The sequence below is a fragment of the Dipteris shenzhenensis genome, chromosome 19 (assembly GCF_047967505.1).
Source record: "Dipteris shenzhenensis isolate YYH24624 ecotype China chromosome 19, Dip_SZ_1.0, whole genome shotgun sequence".
NCBI lineage: Eukaryota > Viridiplantae > Streptophyta > Polypodiopsida > Gleicheniales > Dipteridaceae > Dipteris > Dipteris shenzhenensis.
The window spans coordinates 42736172-42757219 of NC_141614.1; the positions used below are offsets into that span (position 1 = coordinate 42736172).

General features: G+C 44.5%; 1 protein-coding gene across 1 annotated transcript in view; it reads right to left on the bottom strand.

The window, feature by feature from the left end:
• Positions 1 to 15615, bottom strand: part of LOC147890504 (uncharacterized) — a 75290-nt gene extending 59675 nt beyond the window's left edge. Inside the window, exons 1-3 of the mRNA XM_087390995.1 lie at positions 15418 to 15615; positions 14303 to 14384; positions 7997 to 8117 (exon numbers count right to left, since the gene is read on the bottom strand). Of these exons, the coding sequence (XP_087247121.1) occupies positions 7997 to 8117; positions 14303 to 14384; positions 15418 to 15482 (268 nt within the window). The 5' untranslated portion in view covers positions 15483 to 15615. The remainder of the gene's footprint in view (positions 1 to 7996; positions 8118 to 14302; positions 14385 to 15417) is intronic.
• Positions 15616 to 21048: the final 5433 nt, after the last annotated feature.

Below are 21048 nucleotides of genomic sequence, written 5' to 3' on the forward strand. Positions count from 1 at the left end.
GATTTGAATACACATTGTTTTGTTCATAGCATATTTTTTATTTGGGTTCACAATATTCCACGGTTGATATCCTACCGACGAGGAGTACGACTATGCATATGTTCATGGCACGCAGGCTCTCTTCGACAGGCTAGATCGCGAGGAAGTCCCTACAAATAGATGGCAGTTGCATGCCATGTAAGTCTGATCCTCCTTGTTTGCTTTCTGTCCATTTTTTAAATCAAGAATTAGTCATATTTCTAAATTGTTACATGCACCATTCTTAGTGTGCGAGCCAAGATGAGGACGCAAGAAAGGCACGGGAGGAGACAAGACTGGAAATGCAGATGAAATTAAAGCTTTCTTTTGGCATTTTATACATAACCCCTTTTGAAGAGAACTTTTGTAATACATGATGTAAGAGTTTATGTAGTATTTTTGTAATGTAACCAAACACCGCGGGATGCTCCACATGGTACTTGAAACTGATTTTGGTTTTCAATTATAGTAAGGCAGAATGGGGCTCAAAAAAGTCTCAATCTGCTCCATACAAAATTAAAAAAAAAGAGCACAACGCTGGTGCCCGTCGCGTATCCCAAGGTCTGTTTCCGTCGAGATCCGACGCGTATATTAACAATGCTCTTCCAATAGACATACCGACGCTTATACAGTATACCGATAGGGCATGTGAAATAGATGGATCTCTCGAAAAGAGATCTCCTTCTCGATCATCAATAAGGCTTGGGTAGAAGCTGTGTGCTTGCTTGAGAAGCACTTTCCCTCAAGCATTCTAACAACTCAAGGACACTTGCTTGTTCACATGGTAAAGGAGGTCGCCATTGCAAGAATCGTTCATAGTGGTTGGATGTCTTTCCTCGAATAGCTTACAAAAACTTTAAAGAGATTTGTAAGGCAAAAAGCAAGATCGGAGGGAAGCATGGCAGAGGGCTGGCTTGTGCAAGAGTCATTGGTATATACCACTGAGTTTCTTGTATGCATGGATCCTAATATGCCAATCTGTTAGCATAACAAGGATTGTAGCCGAGGTTACTCAAAGAAAGATAGGAGTGTTGAGGGAGCAAATCATCAAATTTTGTATCCTCAATAGCAACAACAAGCAAAAGTGGATTCAAAGATATGAAGAGACCAAAACTGAAAAAGCAAGTCGAGGAGGAGATTTTATAGCAAGGCACAAGAGATACATGTATCCATAGGACCTTACTCTTCTCCCCAAAGACATGTCACGTGCTTGGCTACATCAAGCTCTTCGTCGAGCTGAAGATGATGCAGAGATAGTTTGCACGAGAATGTCATCTAAATGCACGTTTCTTTCTTTTTTATTTGCTTAAGTTAATCATGGTCACAATCACTATAAAATGCATCCTCATTGTTTTAACAATTCTCTTTGTAGCACAAAAAGTACCGTGCATTATAGTCATATGGACAACATTTTCTTGTGGAACGCATCGATTACAAGAGAGACACAATTGATTGTGGAGTCAAGGCTAACATCATACAAGATAGCCAAGCAAGTATATCTAATACCACTCTCTTTTCCTCACAGTTAGACGATAATGGGACCATAATCAATATCTTAGAAGTTAGATTTAGACAATTTGGTATTTTTATTCTTGATGTAAAATGGCTTAGAGCTATCTACAATGGTCCCAATGCTGCAGTCAAGAAAGTGATAGTAGACTTTTTGCCATAGACTCCACCAAAGTCATGACCAATGAAAGTGATAGTTTTGTTATTCCTGAACATTGTGAACAAGTACGTACTAATGAATTCATTTTAAAATAATTGTAAGATTTCATATGTAATGTAAATTAATATAATTAGTCCTTATTAACGATGGTGATATGTAGTCCAAGATGCTCCTTCAAGTAAACCGACTTTCGAAGATAGGGATGTAAATATGGAGATGCCAATGGATCTAGTTGATGCCGATGGATCTAGGAGTTGCAAGTCAAAATGATTTTGGATCCTCGTCTTCTTTAGTACAATTATGTTTTTTGCCTAGGATACATGGGGGTTTGAATATTCTCAATATTCATATTCATCTATTAGCTCACAAGTCCACGCTCTCTTGCTCTCCTTTTTCGAGCAACATCAACTAGATGGGCTATTATGCTTTCCTGTATGGTTGACTCTCTTCGTACAGATGCTTCTGGCCATTCATTTCCTGCGATCTCTAATGTTATTTTCGGCACATGCATGGTCGAATTCCTGACTATCCCTTTTTTTGTCACCTGATTCATGATTGCAGCAGCTTTTGGCTCATTTTCCTTGGTCGGGTTACCCTCCAGCAGATCCAGACAATTCCCTCCGTATAGAGCATTCATTGGAGTCGGTGGCCACTGGCACCTTAATGACGATACTCTTGTAACGACTCGTGGCCATTGGGTGTTGATTGGTGTAGCATGATGTAATAAACCATCCAATGTGTAGACTCAAATTAGCAAGAGAGTGACCAACGTTTGGAGGTGCTACATGTTAATTAAGGAAGAAAAAAATCACTTGTAATGTATTGCAAACTACTTTCCTTAAATTATTCTAGAATGCCAGCATCGGTATGTAAGTCGGTATAGGCATCGGTATAGATGTCGGAATATTCGTTGGGTCACACGATCCGGCCAATTGCGATGCAAAGAACATTCTAAGGCCCGCAAAGCATCGAGAAATAAGCATCTGAAATGGACCCATGAGTAGTAGTGGTGGAGCAGCAAGCATGTCACAATTTTGGAGCAGCAATCTGTCGCAATTATGGTGCTGCTTCTTGGGTCCTAATGAAAGTGGAGCAACATATGTCACATGGCCCCCTCCACTTGGGTGCAAAGTGACACATTGGCTACATCGACACATGCGTAATAGTTCCCTAATGGGAGATTTTGTCGTATGCTGTGACCCCTTTGTGAGCCCTTGTCCAGGGACAATCAGGCACAGCCTAGGATAGGAGCCCTTTTGGGCCCCCTCAGGACTGGAACAAGTAAAGGATGGTAGGGGAAGGGCTTCCTATATAGGCTACCCTGCACCCCTCCCTAGGCTGCCATCTATGGGGCCTAGGGCTGCCTTTTATGGGGCCAAGGGACCAGCCAAGAGAACCGACTGAAAAGTCGGCCATCTTGGGCTGGTTGGCTCAGCCCTTCCAGCCCTATAAATAGGGGGCCTCCAGGCCCCCATTTCTCATTCAGTTCCTAGTCATTTCCCATTCAGTTCCCTCAGGTCTTCAGCCTCCTACAGCTCCTCCTCAGCCCCCTCTGAACAGCCTAACACCCAAAGCCTTTTAAGCCATTCCCTCACCGGAAATCCTTTCTCTTGGGCTCCTTCTGCATTGGCGAATCGTTAGAGACCATCTGCTGCTGGTTTTTTTGTCTTCATACAGCCTTTACAAGCTGTTATCATCCATTTGTTGCAGCCGCCTTTCACACGTGGGAGTTTCACTGCATTCTGGAGCATCTGCATCCGCCTCACTATTTCGGAGTTTTTTTGTTGTTGTTTGGACCGTATTCCAGCCGAATTGGTTCTTTGAAGGCTGCTGCTGCATTTATGACCTGTTCTTAGGCTGTTGCTGCATAGCTGCCCCTAACAGAGCCATTTCGGAACTCAATCTTGGCTTCCAGCTCATCTACAACTGCCATTTTTCAGAAGGGTAACCTGCTGCAGCACTTTGGAGTTGCCTTGCTGAGCCGCCTTGCAACTTTTGAGACCTGCCTTCGCATTTGGAGCACCTACAGCTACTGCCTTGCACATTTCCGGCCTGCGTGTGCATTTTGGCGTTCTTCAGGCCTTCGACCAGCTGCAACTATCTACAGTAGCACCTCTTCAGCTGTCTTGCACACGTGGAGGCTGCTATTGCGTTTTGGAGTCCTAGACCAGCCGCCATACTTGCTGGTTCTTCAGCTGGTGCTGCGAGTTTGTTACCTCAGTTTGCACACATGGAGTCTCTCCCTTGTGGTGAAGATCAATCCGCACAAGTCTTAGCTTGGGATGAGAAGAATGACAAGGCACTAGCGCTTATTGGTGTGAGGTTGGCTAACAAACTACTTCATCATCTTGACCTCACTACTTCAGCCAAGGAGACACTCGACAAGCTGGAGAATATATATGCCACATCTACATTATCTATCCCTCTCTGAAATGGTAGGTGATGCTCAATGATGCTATGTGTGTTTGTGTTGAGTCAAATAAAGGTTCTGAGCCTTGAGTTGTCCCTCTAAATTGAATGTATTTGGAGTCAATAAGAGGTACTCTGCCCTGGGTTGTCCCCCAAATATGCATGTATTGTCTTTTACTTTGGTTGATGGTATTGACCAAGTTCAGAGTAAGGGGGGATGACGAGTGATGGTTTGCCCTAACAGGTCGCAAGCTGACTGAGAAGTCACTATCACACGGGAGGTGTTGGATAGTTGGACTTGCTCTTTCCAGTATTGCGGTGGAGGGGGGATCTCGGTCTACTCTTTGCGTGTTGGGTCTCACACTCTTTGCTCTGAAGGGGGGTGTTGGAGATATCATAATCAAAGAGTGTGTTGGTGTGAAGTGTTGGTGTGTAGTACTACGTGATCTAGTACTAGTCTACGTGTGTGAATCTTGTGTGAGTGCCACGTGTCATCATGGGACTTATCCCATATGCACTAGGTGCAGTGTGTGAGTGAGTAGCCTATATAAGGCTTGTATTTCACTTGTCTTGTCATACTTGATGAATGAATGAAAGCCTTTGGCATGTCTTCATTTGTTAATCATTTCCTCACACCCTAACCTTCTCTCTCTCTCTCCCTTCACCATGTTTCTAACATTCTGGACAGCGAACGGAGTAAGGTTTGGGGTCTGTTTCAGCAGCTCTTTTCAGTTATCTTTTATAGTTTTACGTAGCTCACTCTCAGCTCTATAGTTCAGTCAGCTCTCAGCTCTCTTATAGGATCTCTCTCCTAGATTTCACTCTCTCGCTCACGCAGTAACCTTGCATTCCGGTAAACAACACAAGCCTCTCCCTTGCCTTGTAGAAGCGTCCTACATCGTCAATGTGGATAGCATCAAGGTCTCGGTATTGGTCGGTGTTGCCTCTCAGGTCTTTGGGTTTGCTATACGTGTACACAGTGAGCTCTTCAGAAGCGCGTTTCCATGCTGTTTCGAAGAGTGTTCTTTGTATTTCTCAGTTCTCCAAGTATAAAGCAAATTCTCCCCTGATTGGGGGAAGGGGCCCTAAGTGGGTACCGGGACCCAATCGGTTGTCGGCTCTACTCTCTCTCTAGCCTCATCTCCTTTCTCTCTCTATGGTGGATTACGCTAATTCCTCGATAAAGGTTGAAAGAAGGTCTTGCTCTAAATTACACGATCAAATTACCACTGCATGTTACAACATGTGAGGAAGACGATAAGCAATGTAGTCAAGTTACGGTGCCCCTCGACTAACAACCAGTGGATTGTAATGCGCAGCAAGGCACACTAGCTGACCAATTGCGAGTAATCTCACCGCAGAATCACCTGGAAAGCAACCTTAGCCTGGAATCAGCCCAAAATCTCAACAAACAACCTTCCACTGCCCAACCCCGGAAGACCCAAAAAGCAACTTGTCCAGCCTGTAGGAGCTCCGGAACAGCCCTAAACTGCCACAAATCAATTTGCCCTAACCTAGGGAGCACTTGCACAGCCCTAGAACCAATTTCGCCCTGCTACCAAACCTGAATATTAGCCGAAAACGCCTCCAGATGAAAATCGCCCAACCCTGTGGCCACTGGAACAGCAAGAATCCCCTCTTAGTGAAATCACTCGTCTTCCGTGGCACCAGAATCAGCAAGATTCAGCCTTGCATGAAATCACCCTGCCTCCTAGCACCTACTCTTTTGGATCACCAAAAAACTACGCCAAGGCACAATTAATACACCAACACATGCACAATTTGCATGGGATCACTAGGAATTCATTCCTTGAGCCTGATACACGTACTAGGACTCCTGGAATTCCCGTACCCCAAAGGTCCAAGGTATTCACACATAAATTCAATTACATTAGAAAATTCACATCCTCGTGACAAAATGAGCTTTAAGTAGGCTTCACGATACAAAGCTCTTACAAATGAGCATCTCATGATCCACAAATTACTCCTTGAATCTCTACATCATACCAACCACAATCACACCTTACACATATACATACCACATTAAATACACGCATATAACTTGAGCACACACCTAGAGATACATATTTGCCTCTATACTTAAGAAGGCTTGTACTCCAACAATAATGGAGTGTCACATTCACCAAAATGAAGGTGGTGAGGGATCAATTGTCGGTGGTTGGTCACCAGACGAATTCGGTTTGGATTGCTAGGCTTTTGTGTGGCACTGAGCGGGAGAACCTCTTTATAGTCATCAACTAGCAGCCCAGTTCTCAGCTTTGTAATAGGTCCGTTGGCCCCAAAACAGGCCATCCAATAGGCCCATAATCGTTGGCTGATCTGGTGGTTGGCTCAGCCTAGACCCAACCTTCCTTGCGCCAGCCCACACTGCCCTTCCCACTTATAAATAGGGGCTTTGTTCCCTCTCTACATCATCCCAAAGAAGCCTCCAGCCTTCAACATAAGGCACACAGGAGAAATAGGTAGCACAGCCCTTAGTCCCTCAGTTTGGTCAACCACTTTTGGCTGTAGTAGTCCCCAGCATAGAGCTGGATATTTGTAGCTCACCTTAATAAGTTTCTTCCCGTTCTTGTGGATGTTTGCAAAAGATACTTTGTGCCTGTACTTGCTACTATTCCATTTCAGTCTCATGGGTTCATGACGGAGCACTTGCTTGTGAGTGATTGGAGAGAGTTCGCATTATTACTTGAGAAAATTTCCATTTCATGGGTTTGCTACAGCAAGTGCAACCTGTTCTTTACCATGCTTCATTGTCAGGTTCTTTTTTTAAGACATGGGTATTACTCATCAAAGGACGCACAGCAGGAAGCTCTAAAGGCTGGCCAGCTATTACTGTAAATTAGCCCCATCAGGTTCTTAGTTTCCTAATTACCATGGATTCATTGCAGATTATATTTCTTTTAAATTGAAACTGTTCAAGAGGTCTTCCAGCCAGTTAATGCATGCCCCAGTGGCCATTTGGCAAGTCGTGCATGTGAGTGGCCTTGCCCTAATTCTAAATTGAAGCATGCAGTCTTATTGAAAAATAGCATGCCCAATCTCATTGATAGTAGCTTTGGCCACTAGTTGTCAGTGTTCAGTGGCAGGTTTTTCTTCTGTAGGCATGGACTCCAGCCAGCTTTGTTAGTTCTAATGCCTGTCATGACAAGAGAAATGACTAATCTGTGATTAGTACACATTAGAACATTATTATATATTATACGCCAATGGTGTAACATGTATTTGTATTTATGATGGACACCAACCGAATTGTTATGGCAGTGGATCATATGAGTAGATAGGGCTCACTGCTTCACACCATCAAATTTGGACATGTGACACTTATTCTATTAATAAAGATATGCACCCATGTGTCTAGGTCCTAGGGGCAATAGGAAGGGAAGGGTGCATTAAAGTACGATGGAACAAGCACAGATTGGCTACACAACTATAAGACACCCAAACTTTGTCCATTCATACCTCAAAGGTCTCATAGTATAGAAGACACAAGGACTCTAGCTCCCCCCACCCCCCCAACACCGCAAGGGGCAAGGATGGAACAGGCACAGATTGGCTACACAACCATAAGACACCCAAACTGTGTTCATTCATGCCTCGAAGGTCTCATAGTATAGAGGACACAAAGTCTCTAGCTAGGGGGTCAAGGGGTCCATTCACTTCAATGTATTTCAAACCATGCTATAGGCATGCTATTGTCTAATTAGGACATAAAGACCATTCTCAAGCTGACCTCATCAGATTCAATGCAAGAATTCATTTATGCAATGTCTAAACACGCATCATGTCATGCAGCAAATAATATTATCTGCTTTCATTGCAGTATCCACATGATAAGTTTGTTTCGAAGCAACAAAAGGAAAGCTTGATCAGAACACTAACCTTTTTCCAAGGTCTTCTCATGTGAATCTGTTGCAAAGCCGTATCCAGCACTTCCTGAACCTCCAAGGCGACCATAGCTGCTATAATGTGTGTCCTTGACAAAGTTCCCTTGCAATTGACTCTGCAAAAACAACAAGCAAAAGATTTAGAGAAGAATATGCCCAATGCTGAGCCACATTTCCAATCATCCATGCTTGTGGTACGGGTACAGGAGGCACTGTACGAACGTTGAAATAACACAACTTTGAATGTGTGTTTTTCATGATTTATATTGCAAAGGGACTTTCTAGATGTGTGTGACAATTTAAAAACGCTAATTTTTTAAAAACGCATATAACAAGTTCTAAAGTCACACTGCATAATGCACATCAATGAGATATATGTAAGATATAGCATCTGGAGAAGAGGTGGGATGTGATGCATGTACACAGGGAGAAGACCCACCGTCCTCTAGCCTACATAGGAGGCTCTGATGTGTGTGCATAAAAGTTCGGAATGTGGGGCCCATATGCTGCTGCCTAGTGGATGCACAAAGAGAGACAAGGTAGAAACTGGAACACCAGCTGCCTGTCTAAGTTTTCTCTTGCTTCTTTTTTCTTCTCTTCTACTTTCTACATCGTATCAAAGCCCAAGGTGTTTACGTAGCACAGATCAGCCTCTCTCTCTATCTCTCTCTCTCTCTCTCTCTCTCTCTCTCTCTCTCTCTGTGCACAAAGGAGGCTCACATGCACTGAGGATTTCCACTGGATAGATGCCGGTCGCTTCCCATCAGCTAAGGATTGAGACAGGGAGAGTTGCAGGCATGCAGCGGATCTACAAGCTAAGCACGTTGGGGATCGAGACATGGGAGCATTTCTTATGTGTCTACCCAGCCTACTATTAGATTCGAGGACGATATGACAGCCTCTTTCTGTTGGAAGTCAACATCTCCTAATGTCACCTTAGTGAGAGAGGGCCGGTGCTTGTGGGTGTGCCCGCCCCCCGCGAGGTTAGGCTAGTCTAGAGAGAGGGCCTTGTTGTGGGTGTGCCCACCCCCGTGAAGATAGAGTAAGGTAGATCTACCTGTGCTTGCAGGTGTTTATGGGACAGAAGACTAGGCCCAAGCAGCCCCTTCTTATAGGCTGCTGGGTCGGCCCTATCACCAGGCCAGGTCGGCCTAGGCAGGGGGGCCAGCCCACTTTTAGCGCTACAGCAGGGGAGTGTCAGCCCTATAGGGCTGATGCCCCCAGCCCTCATATGCAGGGTATGGGGGAGAGGCAGCCTGGTCGGCCCATAGAGAGCTGTGGGGTCGGCCCACTTGGTTGGCTGGTCGGTCCCCTAGCATACTGGCCAACTACGGGGGGCTGGGGCTATATATAGGCCCCCCTCCTCCCCTCATTTCTCATTCATAGAGCAGCCATCTTGGTGGACTAGTTCTTCCATCTGCTGGAGCAGTTCCTCCAGTCTTGCTGTGCATCTCATTTTGGTGGCTGTTGAGCAGCCTGGTGGAGCTCGAGCAGACTGTTGTGCAGAGGTTTTCCCCTAGGTGTAGAGGGGTTTTTGCCAGAGATCACTTGCAGTTCTCTTGTTTCTTTCTCTTCCTCTCAGTGTGGTGTGTGTAGGTTTGCTCTCTCTCTCTCTCTCTCTCTCTCCCCCCCCCCATTTCTGTTCGTTTCTGCTGCACTTCTCATTGGCTAGAGACCCGGCTAGAGACCCGAGGAGCGGAGGGAGTGTTGAGCCAGCATATAGAGAGGAGGTTTAGGGTGCTGTTCGGAGGTGTCTTTGAGGAGGAGCGTGTGCAAGGAGTGGACTGTTCAGGTGCCCAGCAAGGGGTGACTTTGAAGGGTGTTTACAGATTAGAGAGGTGGTGTTCCCGAGGGACTTATAGCGAGGAGTGAAGGTACATTGGGCTGTCAGCCTCTTCAACCTCTTCCCCAGCCCTCTCCTTTCTTCAACCTTCAGTCCCCTTCCATCCCCATCCACCTTCTCTCAGTTCAGCTCTCTCTTCACTCCGACATGGTGACTTTTCCCAAGATGGCAATGAACAAGACAAAAATCCCAGTTTTGCCCACGTTCTCAATTTCCGTCAATTGGATGGGCTCAATTACGGGGTCTGGTGATGGAGTCTGTGTTACAGTCACATGATCTGGAGTTGCCAGACCCGATCTCCTTGCATCCATCAGCTCTGGGACCGTGAATGCAAGGGTAAGGTCGTTCATTTTCCTTAACTATACTCCTCAGGTGATTAATCACGTGAAGCACATGACAGTGGCTAAGAGTATTTGGGAGCACTTGGTGTCCCTATATAATCGAACCTCTCCCGAGGGTTTCCCTGTAAGTTTTGGAGCCCAAGGCGTCCTGTACGTGTAACCGTTGTGGCCAAAAAGGTCATTATTGGCGGCAGTGTCCCCAAAGGATTAGTGAGGGGACCAATAACCACTTTGATAGTGTTATTGCCACAACAATGTATAATCCAGCCTTCTAGTAGCACGATGCAGGATACATTGCTAGCTGACTTTTCGGATCCAGATGGTGGATTGTTTGCTTGTTTGTGGCAGTGGTACCTGGCGGTCAGGAAGGGAGTCTTTCATCAAGTCAAGCTTTCACGTAGGACCTTGAGCCATGAGGAGTTGTTCCCGTTGACTCAAAAGGCAGTATGTTATCAGTATGTATTTTGTTTGGACGTTATGACCTAGCAGATCCAGAGGGGGTCTCCTAGTGTTCTGCTGCATCTATTGTCGGATGAGCTGTTGGAGATCCGGATGGATCTGCATATTGCCAATGCTGGAATCCACACACAGTTGATTGATCCTTGTGAGTTGTTGTCATTGGAGCACTGAAGTTCATCGATCTCGTGATAGTGTACCAGTTTGGACTTGAGAGGGGGCTTCACAGGGGGCTATCTAGCTCCGAGATATAGGTGCCCATGCAGGAAAACTAACCTTGCACCGGTGGCAGTATCAGTGGGATTATTGTTCAAGTACCTTCTGTTGGAGTGGCATACCAATACCAACAATTGGATTGTTGTACCAAATGACCCATTGTAGCAGGGTCCAGTACTAGACCAAAGGAGTATACGGCACCTGTGGCCTCAAAGCAACAATTCCAGGTTTCTAGTAATCGTGCTAAGATGGTTTGCGCCAAGAGAGGGCTTCTTGATAGTACCTGTAGCAGTCTTCCATGATGGAACATCACACGATGGATTCCTCCAGTTGTTCCGGCAGCACACCCACTCCCTGGCGTTTGTGTTCTATCCAAGAGCTGAGAGGGGGTATTGGAGGCCAACATCTACTAATGTCACCTTAGTGAGAGAGGGCTAGTGCTTGTGGGTGTGCCCACCCCCCATAAGGTTAGGCTAGTCTAGAGAGAGGGCCTTGTTGTGGGTGTGCCTGCCCCCGTGAGGATAGAGTAGGGTAGATCTACCTATGCTGGCAGGTCGAATTGGGGCAACAGACTAGGCCCCAGCAGCCCCTTCTTATAGGCTGCTAGGTCGGCCCTATCACCAAGCCAGGTCGGCCATAGGCGGGGGGGGGAGCCCCTTATAGGGCTGCATGGCAGCCTCTATGTACAGCAGGGGAGGGTCGACCCTATAGGGCTGAGGCCCATCCTTCATATGTAGGGAGGGGGTGACTACCGTGGTTAGCATTGTCCTCCTTCATAGCATTATCAGCGACAGGTGACCAAAGATGTTGATATGTGCACACAGTGAGATGGTTTGAGCGACAGGGGTTACATATGGATAGACTTCCTCCTTTCCAGTACAACATTGATGCACCATTCTCCCCACTTCAGTATCATGAGATTAAGCAGGTCATACATGAGGATCTTCTATAGCTACACACATTCCGGACCTGATTAAAACCAGTTGAGCTCCCTCTGAAGTTTAGCTTCTACAAAGATCATTGCCAACATATCTCGGATGAGGAGTTTATTGACCCACCAAGGTATACACGGGTTCACTTACCCCATTCATTGAGGATCTCCATTGGACAGTTTCGGGTCTCTTCACATAGGTTCCGCATTGAGAGTGGCAGAGCAGAGGGTCTACTCAGGGACAGGATTATTTGTACTCTGTGTAGCCTACAGGAGGTAGAGTCAGAGGAACATTTCATCTTCAGATGCCCCGTTTACTATGAGATCAAGGGGTGATTCTATTGTCTATTCAGAAATAGCTCCAGGGTATCCAGATCAGAGATGCCTGGCCGCGTTCATTCATGAGACAGTTAGGCATCCTCAGCATCAACTCCGACTTCAGAGACATGAGGAACATACCCATTTGGACTCATCTCAGAGCATGATCACAGAGTTCTTTCCGCCAGATCACACGAATGCCCATTCCACAGGTCTCAAACATGATCGTGACCTAGAGCCAGTGACACAACAGCTCAGACAGAGGGTTGATGCACAGATTACAATTGGGGACATTCCCTCCATGTTCAAAGTGGGAGCCAGACCGACAGGTGTGACCGTCGCCCTCGTCAGACACAAAGCTGTGACCAAGAGATAGTGTAGGACAGCACCCACTAGGGGTGGTCACCAGCACTCCATATCGGATTTCATGCTATCACTCCCTCACTCTTGACGAGGGGAGGGGCCACATTGTCCTATAGCACACTTCATTCTGTCTTATGACGGTAGTGGAGGATGGTTTTACTGTAGATGATTACTTGTACTGTTTGATATGACTATGTATGATACAATTTCTGTTTCTGCATGGGTGTGGATGCTTGGTTAGTAGCTCCACCCCTTTAACTGGACTTGTATCAGGTTTTTTCAGAGTCTCATAGACCCATCGTTCTTCCGAAGACTATAATAAACTTTCTTTCTTTCTCTCAGCTCCTTGAGAGTGTAGGATAGTGTGTTTGGCAGGAATGGCAACGACACTTTCAGGTCTGCAAGCTTGATGGGACGAACTATCCGTTGAGGAAGTTCAGGGTGAAGACCCAGCTAATAGCAGGATTGTGAACAGCTCGGAGAAGCTCCATTACCCCAAGGAAGAATATCTTTACAGATGATGATGATGCTAAGGACCTACTGATGACCGAATGGGAGGAGAAGATGCACAAGCACTGGGATGACGGTAGTAGACAGCGTAATACCACTAATCCAAGCTGTGGGAGATCCTTCCAGACCAATGACCCATGTCATCAGTACAATCTACAACTTAACAATGGAGATCCAATGATGAAGGGTCACTCTAGAACCTAGAGTCCCCCACTCACCTATGGCACGCAGGGTGAAACTGCAATGGGTGACCCAGTTGCAAGCAGTGATGCTGGACACCATCTCCCAAACATTGTCCTCTGGAGGAAGAAGTGGGCGTAGGCCAGCAGGAGGAGACTCATCATATGCCTCTATCCTGAAAGCATGCTGGGCTTGAATCTAGGGAGGCTGGGTCGATGAGACGGCGTGTCCTCCTTCCATCAGCCACGCAACCTCACACCAAGTGAAATCACGCTGCATCCTTTGCATGCTGATCACAATCCGGAGGGCTCCCAACCAAATTCTCTGCGCTGCCTGGCAGCCCCGAAGAAATGAGGGATCGTCTCTAGGTTTGTGTGCACGAAGGAGGCCTGTCCATTGGCCCCTGGTTGGAGCAGATGCAGGTTTATGGTAGATCTTCCCAGGCCTAACACTGGTCCACATACATATACATACACACACACATTGGAGATCACTATGAAGCCCCATATGAGGATGCCAGGCAGTAGATCAGGATTGGCCGGGATAGGTAGCGGTTATATTTTTACAGGTGTAGCAGGCCTTGGTTTGAGCGGAATGATGGTGCCTCGGGCTGCATACTGCAGCAGTTTGTGTGTGGGGTGGAGGGCTGCCCTGGTCTGGGCCTATTTATAGGCCAGGACAATGGCAGCCCAATCAGCCACTATGGTTGGCTGGTACAGACAGGCAGGTCAGGTAAAACAGAGCCTGCTCTACAGACCAAGTTGGCCTGGTCTGTGCTTTCACCAGCATTACATAAGGGCCTCTTGTGGCTGAAGCCCTTTCACTAGCGCACAGGAGCCCAATAGAGGCTTCAGTTTGCCCCCTTAGTTGACACTGATGTTTTTTAGCTCTTCTCTGAGCTCCTTTTGCCCACAGTTATGGAGTATTCTACTGCATTTTTTGGCTTTCTATTATTTCTCTGCACATTTGCAGTTTGCAGGTTCTTGTACCATCTTGAGTGAGATCGAGTGTGAGAGAACATTCCACAGTGTGAGTTTGCTACAGCCATTGTGGCATCAGTAAGAGCACGTATCGCAATGTCGACCTTCAAGTACACTATCAAAATGATTTAAAATAACTTAAAATTTTGGGTAAAAATATCACCTGGCCATCTGCACTTTTTGTAAAAGTGGGATCTGACGAATAAATGTTGTCATCAAGCACACGTCCACATCCAGTACAACACCTAGACCATATCAAAAAGTGCACAATGACAATCAGTAATTGCTCCTTGCAAGATTTCTTGCCTACATATTGTGAAACGCTGATTTGCGCAATAAATCAAAAAACATTTTAAATTTTCATGTGAGGCATCACATTTGTCTTCTCTACCAAATCCAACTCATGCAATCAGTGGCCAATACCTCCAACTCAAAACTTGTCTTAAAGCACTATTATTTGTGACATTACGCAGTGTACATGTCTAAGTTGACGGGAATTTCAGGAAGAGACAACATACACCTGGGAAGATCTTTGCAGAGTATAATTGTCATCACATTAAAAGGACGCCATAATCTTACAACTAAGGGATGTAATCACAAGATCTGAACATTTTCACCATGTTGTAGATCTGAGCCCGCGATATCCTTGCAAAATTAAACGGAGAGCATGGTGTCCTCAAGACCTACAAATAATTGGATTTCTCCTGAGCATTCTGACGTAAGCTGCATGTCCTAGGCGTCAATTGTCACCTGTTTTCCTATGCACGTTTACAAGCTGGGTGTCATCAAGCAGTAGCACTCTGCAGCTGTTTGCAGGGCCAGCAGAGCCTGAGCCGTTATGCACCAAGTGGTTGGAATCACGAGGCCATCTCATTCAAGTGGTGCACAACTCTAGCAAGGCTAACCTTCCTGTACTTGAGGACCTCCCTGAGCTTGATGGTCCCAGTCTTAGGTGTAGCGAGAGGTGAGCACCACTCTTGGTGAAGGGGTGAGGGGGACAGTTGCTTGATTTGAGTCCTCTTAAGGGCGGATCTCTCTCTCTCTCTCTCTCTCTCTCTCTCAACTATCCCATAAACCTTTACATGCTGCTCTTGTTTGCAATATGCCTTGTAAAATAACAAATATCAGGTTTTTAGCTCCTGAGAGTAGGAAACTCGGTTCCACCCATCGAGATCTAAATAACGCCGCTTCAGACGTTCACCCCTTCGCCTTCAGCCAAAATCTTAATTACAGAAAGTGGGTTCCGGCAGCAATATCTGAATGTGTCGAGTTACGCACGTGAAACCGTTGATGTCATCGTTTTCAGTCTCCTGATCTTTGGCGCAGTAGCTGCACCACACCATCGTCAATCCCGTCCAGAAGACGAGTTCATCGTCTAGCCCAAAATCGTAAAGAGCTTCATAAGTCGATACCGAATTGTTGTCGGTTGGTCATGAAAGATTCCGTGCTTTTCACTCTTTTTTCTTTTTTGGGTAGTATGTTTGAACGCTCGCGTTCTTGTTTCTCCCCAAAGCCATGGGTACCGCTCAACGTTTTTAATTTTCAAGCAACGGTTTAAGCCTCATCAAAACAAAGAACTTAACCCAAATGCAAAACCTACTGGAGACCTTTGTGAAGACAAAATCTGTGACCACGCATGTCACTTTGGGGCAGAAACAATGCAGTTCTGTCGTCTCTTGGGACGTGTATCCAACCTGCTCCGAGCGCATCCTAAGGGTTTAATTTGCTTCTTTTGAATAAGCACATTCTTTATTTGTTCTTTCCACAAAGAAAAGTTTATCCCATCAAACTTTTTAATGCTAAAAAACTCCTTTTCAGACATGGAAGAGAATGCCATGATATAAATGAAACAAAATCCCAAATGCTAGTGCCTACAAGAAAGAATCACACCAAATACCAAGTGCACCCAAATGTGTATGCCAAAATGGAAGGTAATATCACTAAACCTCAAAGGCTCAAAGCATCAAAATGCATCTAACTCATGTGCATATACTATGCATCCATATGAGCAAATCTGACCTAAAAGAAAATGTCAACCTACAATGGCAAAACAATGGCATTAAGAGCCAAATGCCTCAAGCATAAACACCATCCATGGTCATATGCGTCACCAAAATTTCATCCAAGAGATCATAGCACAACCTGTGCATCCACTGCAATATGTCAAAGCTGTCCCTCAACATAAAATAGCATCTGTGTGCTAAACGTCCATCAATAAAGCATCCCACAAGGCAATCTGAGCCTATCAACACATCCAGCGAGGATCGCAATGCATCCAAATGGCCTATAAAGCATCCACTGTAACCCAATGCAAAGCACGAATGAGCACACACGACTTTGACTGCAACTAAAGTGATCTGCATAAGGTATATCTAAGAAATCACAATCCCACGACAATGACCACTAGTGAAAATAGAATTTAGGATTGCTCAAAACATGGGCGCACTGCATAATTGGACTCGGCAAGACAATCTGTAAATATCTCCCTTCTGCTGAAACTCCAAAATCCCAACCGATGAATGGAAAACGGGGAGTCAACCCTTGCAATTGACCTACAATCCCAAAATCAAAGGTTTGAACCTTTGAATGGATTTCTGACAGAGAAACAGATGATTCAGCGCCTCAAAAAGATAAAACTTCTCCAAATCTCCACGGAATTACGCAAGAGCTGGCAGGTAGGGGTTTGGAATGCAATGGAACAAACAATTTTGAAAACCGTGGTTCCAATTTTGGGTCCAAAACACGGACCAAAAAACGTTTGTGCAAACAGACTTGTTTGTAAACACCACCGGAGTGCAAATGATGAGCAACACAAAAGTTTTAGGACCTCTTGAGTCCACTGGAACTGACAGATCTGCGAATGGTTGCTTCAAACTCAAGTTCCAACACACTGGCAAAAAAACGTGGAAGCAGAGAAGTGAATCAAAAATCCAACAAAATGATGGCAAATTCAAGAATGAAGGTGTTTTTGAACTCCCAAAGTGTAATAGATACCAAAAGCAGGCAATGGTTGTCTCTATAGGTCATTCCGAGCTCTCAACAGTAGTTGAAAGGAACAGGGGAATCATAAAAAAATGTCTTTTTTCTCCAAAACCGCATGCTGGCTTGCAAAAAGCCACTCAGAGAACTTTCCAAAGGTTTTTGCAAGGTCTCTACACACCGAGATGTTGGCAAAGTCATCCAATGGAGCTTCTCCTTCCTCCCACAGAGTTGTAGCAGCAGACTTCAGGCTCCAGGCTCACACCCAGGCTCAACTAGAACACCCGTGCTCTGATACCAGTTGAGAGATCTCAACAACAGAAGCGGCACGAAAGAAGGTGTGAGAGAGAGAGAGCCAGAAGAGATAGCCACACAAGTTTTGGTGGGTGTAGAACACCCTTATCTTCTATGTCATCCATATATATGTGTGTTTGAATATTGTACATAGCTGGGGTTAAGGTACAGTTGCCTTTAACCCCCACAGTTGGTGCTCAATGATTGTATTTATCCTATCTTCATTTTTTATTTATCTTGTTGGGCTCCTTCCAAATTTGGTCTGGACAGATTCGTTAGGGTCTATAAATCTTTTGTATGAGGAGGTAACTCCAAATTTTCTAAGGTAAGGATGAAGGAGATTTAGGGGTCACTGATATAGCTACTGTAGCTAGAAAACTCTCTGCAACTTGGGTTATCAAAGCTATCTTAAATCCTGAGTGTGATTGGGCTCAACTTTTGATGAGAAACATGAAGCAAGTCAAGCCAATTAGGGCCCCTAAATGGAAAAATTATCATTTTCTCTGTGTTGTCTAATCCTGAACCTTGTAAAGCTAAGGGTAGTTCCCTTTGGCAATCTATATGAAGGCCTTTGAGGAGATAAAGGCTTTTTTGCAATTCTCTAGAAAAGGAGCCTTTATGTCTAGTGATTCTATATGGGTCTTAGCCACCATCATCAGAAATGCTCAACTCACTAAGGAACAATTTTCTCTGACTAGTAGTTTTTATTAAGGGATTTTGACATTCTGCAAGTAAGTTTATGTGAGTTTTGTGAATATTTACTGAATGTTCTTTATAGCTCATGGCATGCCATATCTTCCTTCTGCTCTAATCATGAGCTTCATAATTATGAAGTTTCTTAAACATTTTAGTGTATATTTAAATCATGGTCATATAATGAGTTTGAAGGAGTGATAGACCAAAAGCACCACTTCATCTCAACCTACTATGACTAAGCATTATAAACTTTTGTCCTTTCAAACTTCAAAGAACTAATTAGATGTATTTCAAGTTGCTAGAATCAAAATTTCCTCAACAATACATATGATTTTTCTTCAAAAAAAAAATCATACTAATCCAAATGAATCTCTTGTACTTTTAAGTAGGATCAAAAACCCTTTAATAATGCCATATATAAAACACAAAATCTTGGCTAAGCAAGGAGTTTCCATGGAGCAACAATAATCCAATATGGTATCTCAGTACATCTAGTGTCTTGGACGGCTAAGGATCGGAAACAAATCAGTCAATGCAAGTCGTGGCTGGTGAATACACATGTTTGTATTTATATCAAGACCCAACACAACCACATAACAGAAGTACATGTGTTTGCATGGTGTAAATTTTCCCTTGTTAGCTCTTTTTGTGAAGTCTTAAAATGAACAATGTGGGCTGTTAGAGGTATGCACCCTCCTCACCCTTTGGGTTTGTGTCCAAGCTCCTAAGATGGAATATTCCATATCTTTTTGATATTTTAATCTCCTCCCGTAGCAAAACTACCTTAAGATCCAAAGCTCGCTTAATCCTTTCGTTTGCTTCCTTGGATACCGATCTTCGACACCTTATTTTGCCATTTGAATTCCCCCCTTCTTGCTCATCCTCAAGTGTATAGCTGGATTGGCCCACTAACGGCTCTGTCGATGCATCAATTTGTGTGCAATCCAACTCTAGTAGGTAGCCATCTTTATTGAGATTGTCAACCTCAACTTGACTCAAATTAGTGCCATGTGCAACACACCACTGTTGAAGAGGCAAAGATGGCGGGTTGACAATAGCTTTGTTCAAGTGCCATGTGTGAGTGATGTCATCTGGACAAAACTGCATAAATATGCTTTGGCCTGCACTATGATCCCTTTTGGCAAAAAAGCTTGCAGCCACAACACTCTCTGAGCTAATTCCACTAGATATCAATTTACCACACTTCTTCCTTCCATCAATCATTCCCATGCAAATGATTTTACTTCCTATAGGAATGTGAAGTATTGCCCATATTGTTTTATGAACATTGGATTCAACAACCATGCTTGCCAACTGCGAATGCCTTGTCACATGATGTTGTTTATGAGGAGTATCCTTATCCGATCTTACCTTCCTTTGAATGTTTTTGTACTCAATATCTGGCCTATGTGAGATAGAAGATGTCTCTTTCAACCACTCCACATGAGGCCTTTTCCTCCCAACAATGACCTCATCTCCATCTAGCCCAACAGTTGGCGTGATTAATGATGCAAAACCAACTGCATCACGGACAATATTCCCAAGGCTGTCCCTCTTATAGCATCCTTCCTATTAGATGTCACTCTCTTGAGCAAACATTCCATACTTGGTCCCATACCAATGTGGCATCCTTTTACATAGGATGCATACCTTGTACTCTGCATTATGGCAGTCACCATGTCCCCAACACAAGCATCATATAAGGAAATTTGTGACTAGTATGATTCTGATGCCAACCAACTGGCATGTTTTGACTCGGAAAGATTTGTAGTTGGCAAAACAGCAAGCTCCTCATCACCAGCCACCTACATAGAGCCACACTTAGTAATCAAGCAATCCACAATTTCACGAGGTGTGCCAAAACCTACTCCATTTAACAAATTCAACAAATTTACAAAAGCAAAACCTACTCAATGAAAGAGACACTCACAAAGTTCATGTATCTCTCCCAGTGAGAGTAGCGTACATGCCACCATGTTAACCAATAGTCCAATGATTGGATTTGGTCCGAATATGCTGCACCTGATCTCCGAAATGTCTTAATCTTATTGTATTTTATAGTAGCATCATTATTGTCCTCTGCATTTCTCCATTCTTCACAAAGTTCTAGGTGTCTATGACGACAATTCTTGGTAATGCATTGGTTTGTATGCTTTGTCAAGCTATCTTTGAAGTGGAACAAACATGTTCTCTCCCTTCCTTGTAGTGGAATTTCCTCTTCCTTTCCATATATTGCTCTCACAACACCCCAATTTGCAGCTGCTTCATCTGCCATGAACCCATGGAAGTCCACACCATCAAAATGACAAAATATGAAGAGGGGAGAGGAGAAGAGTGGAGATGAGGAGAGAGGGCACAGCTAGAGAGCACACCACAAATGACTAACTTTACACTAGATTTAGTTGAAAAAATAGAATATATACAAACCCTTTTAGGGTTAGGGTTAGGGGATCTAACCCTTTCCTTTATAGCACTCTATAAGGTTAGTGCTATGCACATATGATCACGTGATGGTGCTATGCACACATGATCACATGATGTTGATCATGAACTCTCAACACCTTCCCTCAAGATCAACATCATGAAGTAGGCCTTCCCTCAAGAAGATGATTCTGGGGAATCAAAGAAGGACTGAGCATTACATTCATCACAGCCCTTTAATGGGAATGTCCTTCCTCTGGGTCAAACCAAGAGCTAGTCGGTGTTTCTCAAATAGCTCTTTACCGAGTGGTTTGGTAAAGATGTCTGTAACATTTTCTTTGCTATCACAATGCTGCAGAGTGATGTCACCAAGTAACACTCTTTCTCTGATGAAGTGCTCTCTGACATCAATGTGCTTTGTCCTGGAGTGATATACTGGATTTTTGGCCAATGCTTGGGCCAATTGATTATCATAGTATATTGTTGTTGGCTTTGACTCATCAAAGTAATCTGTTTCTG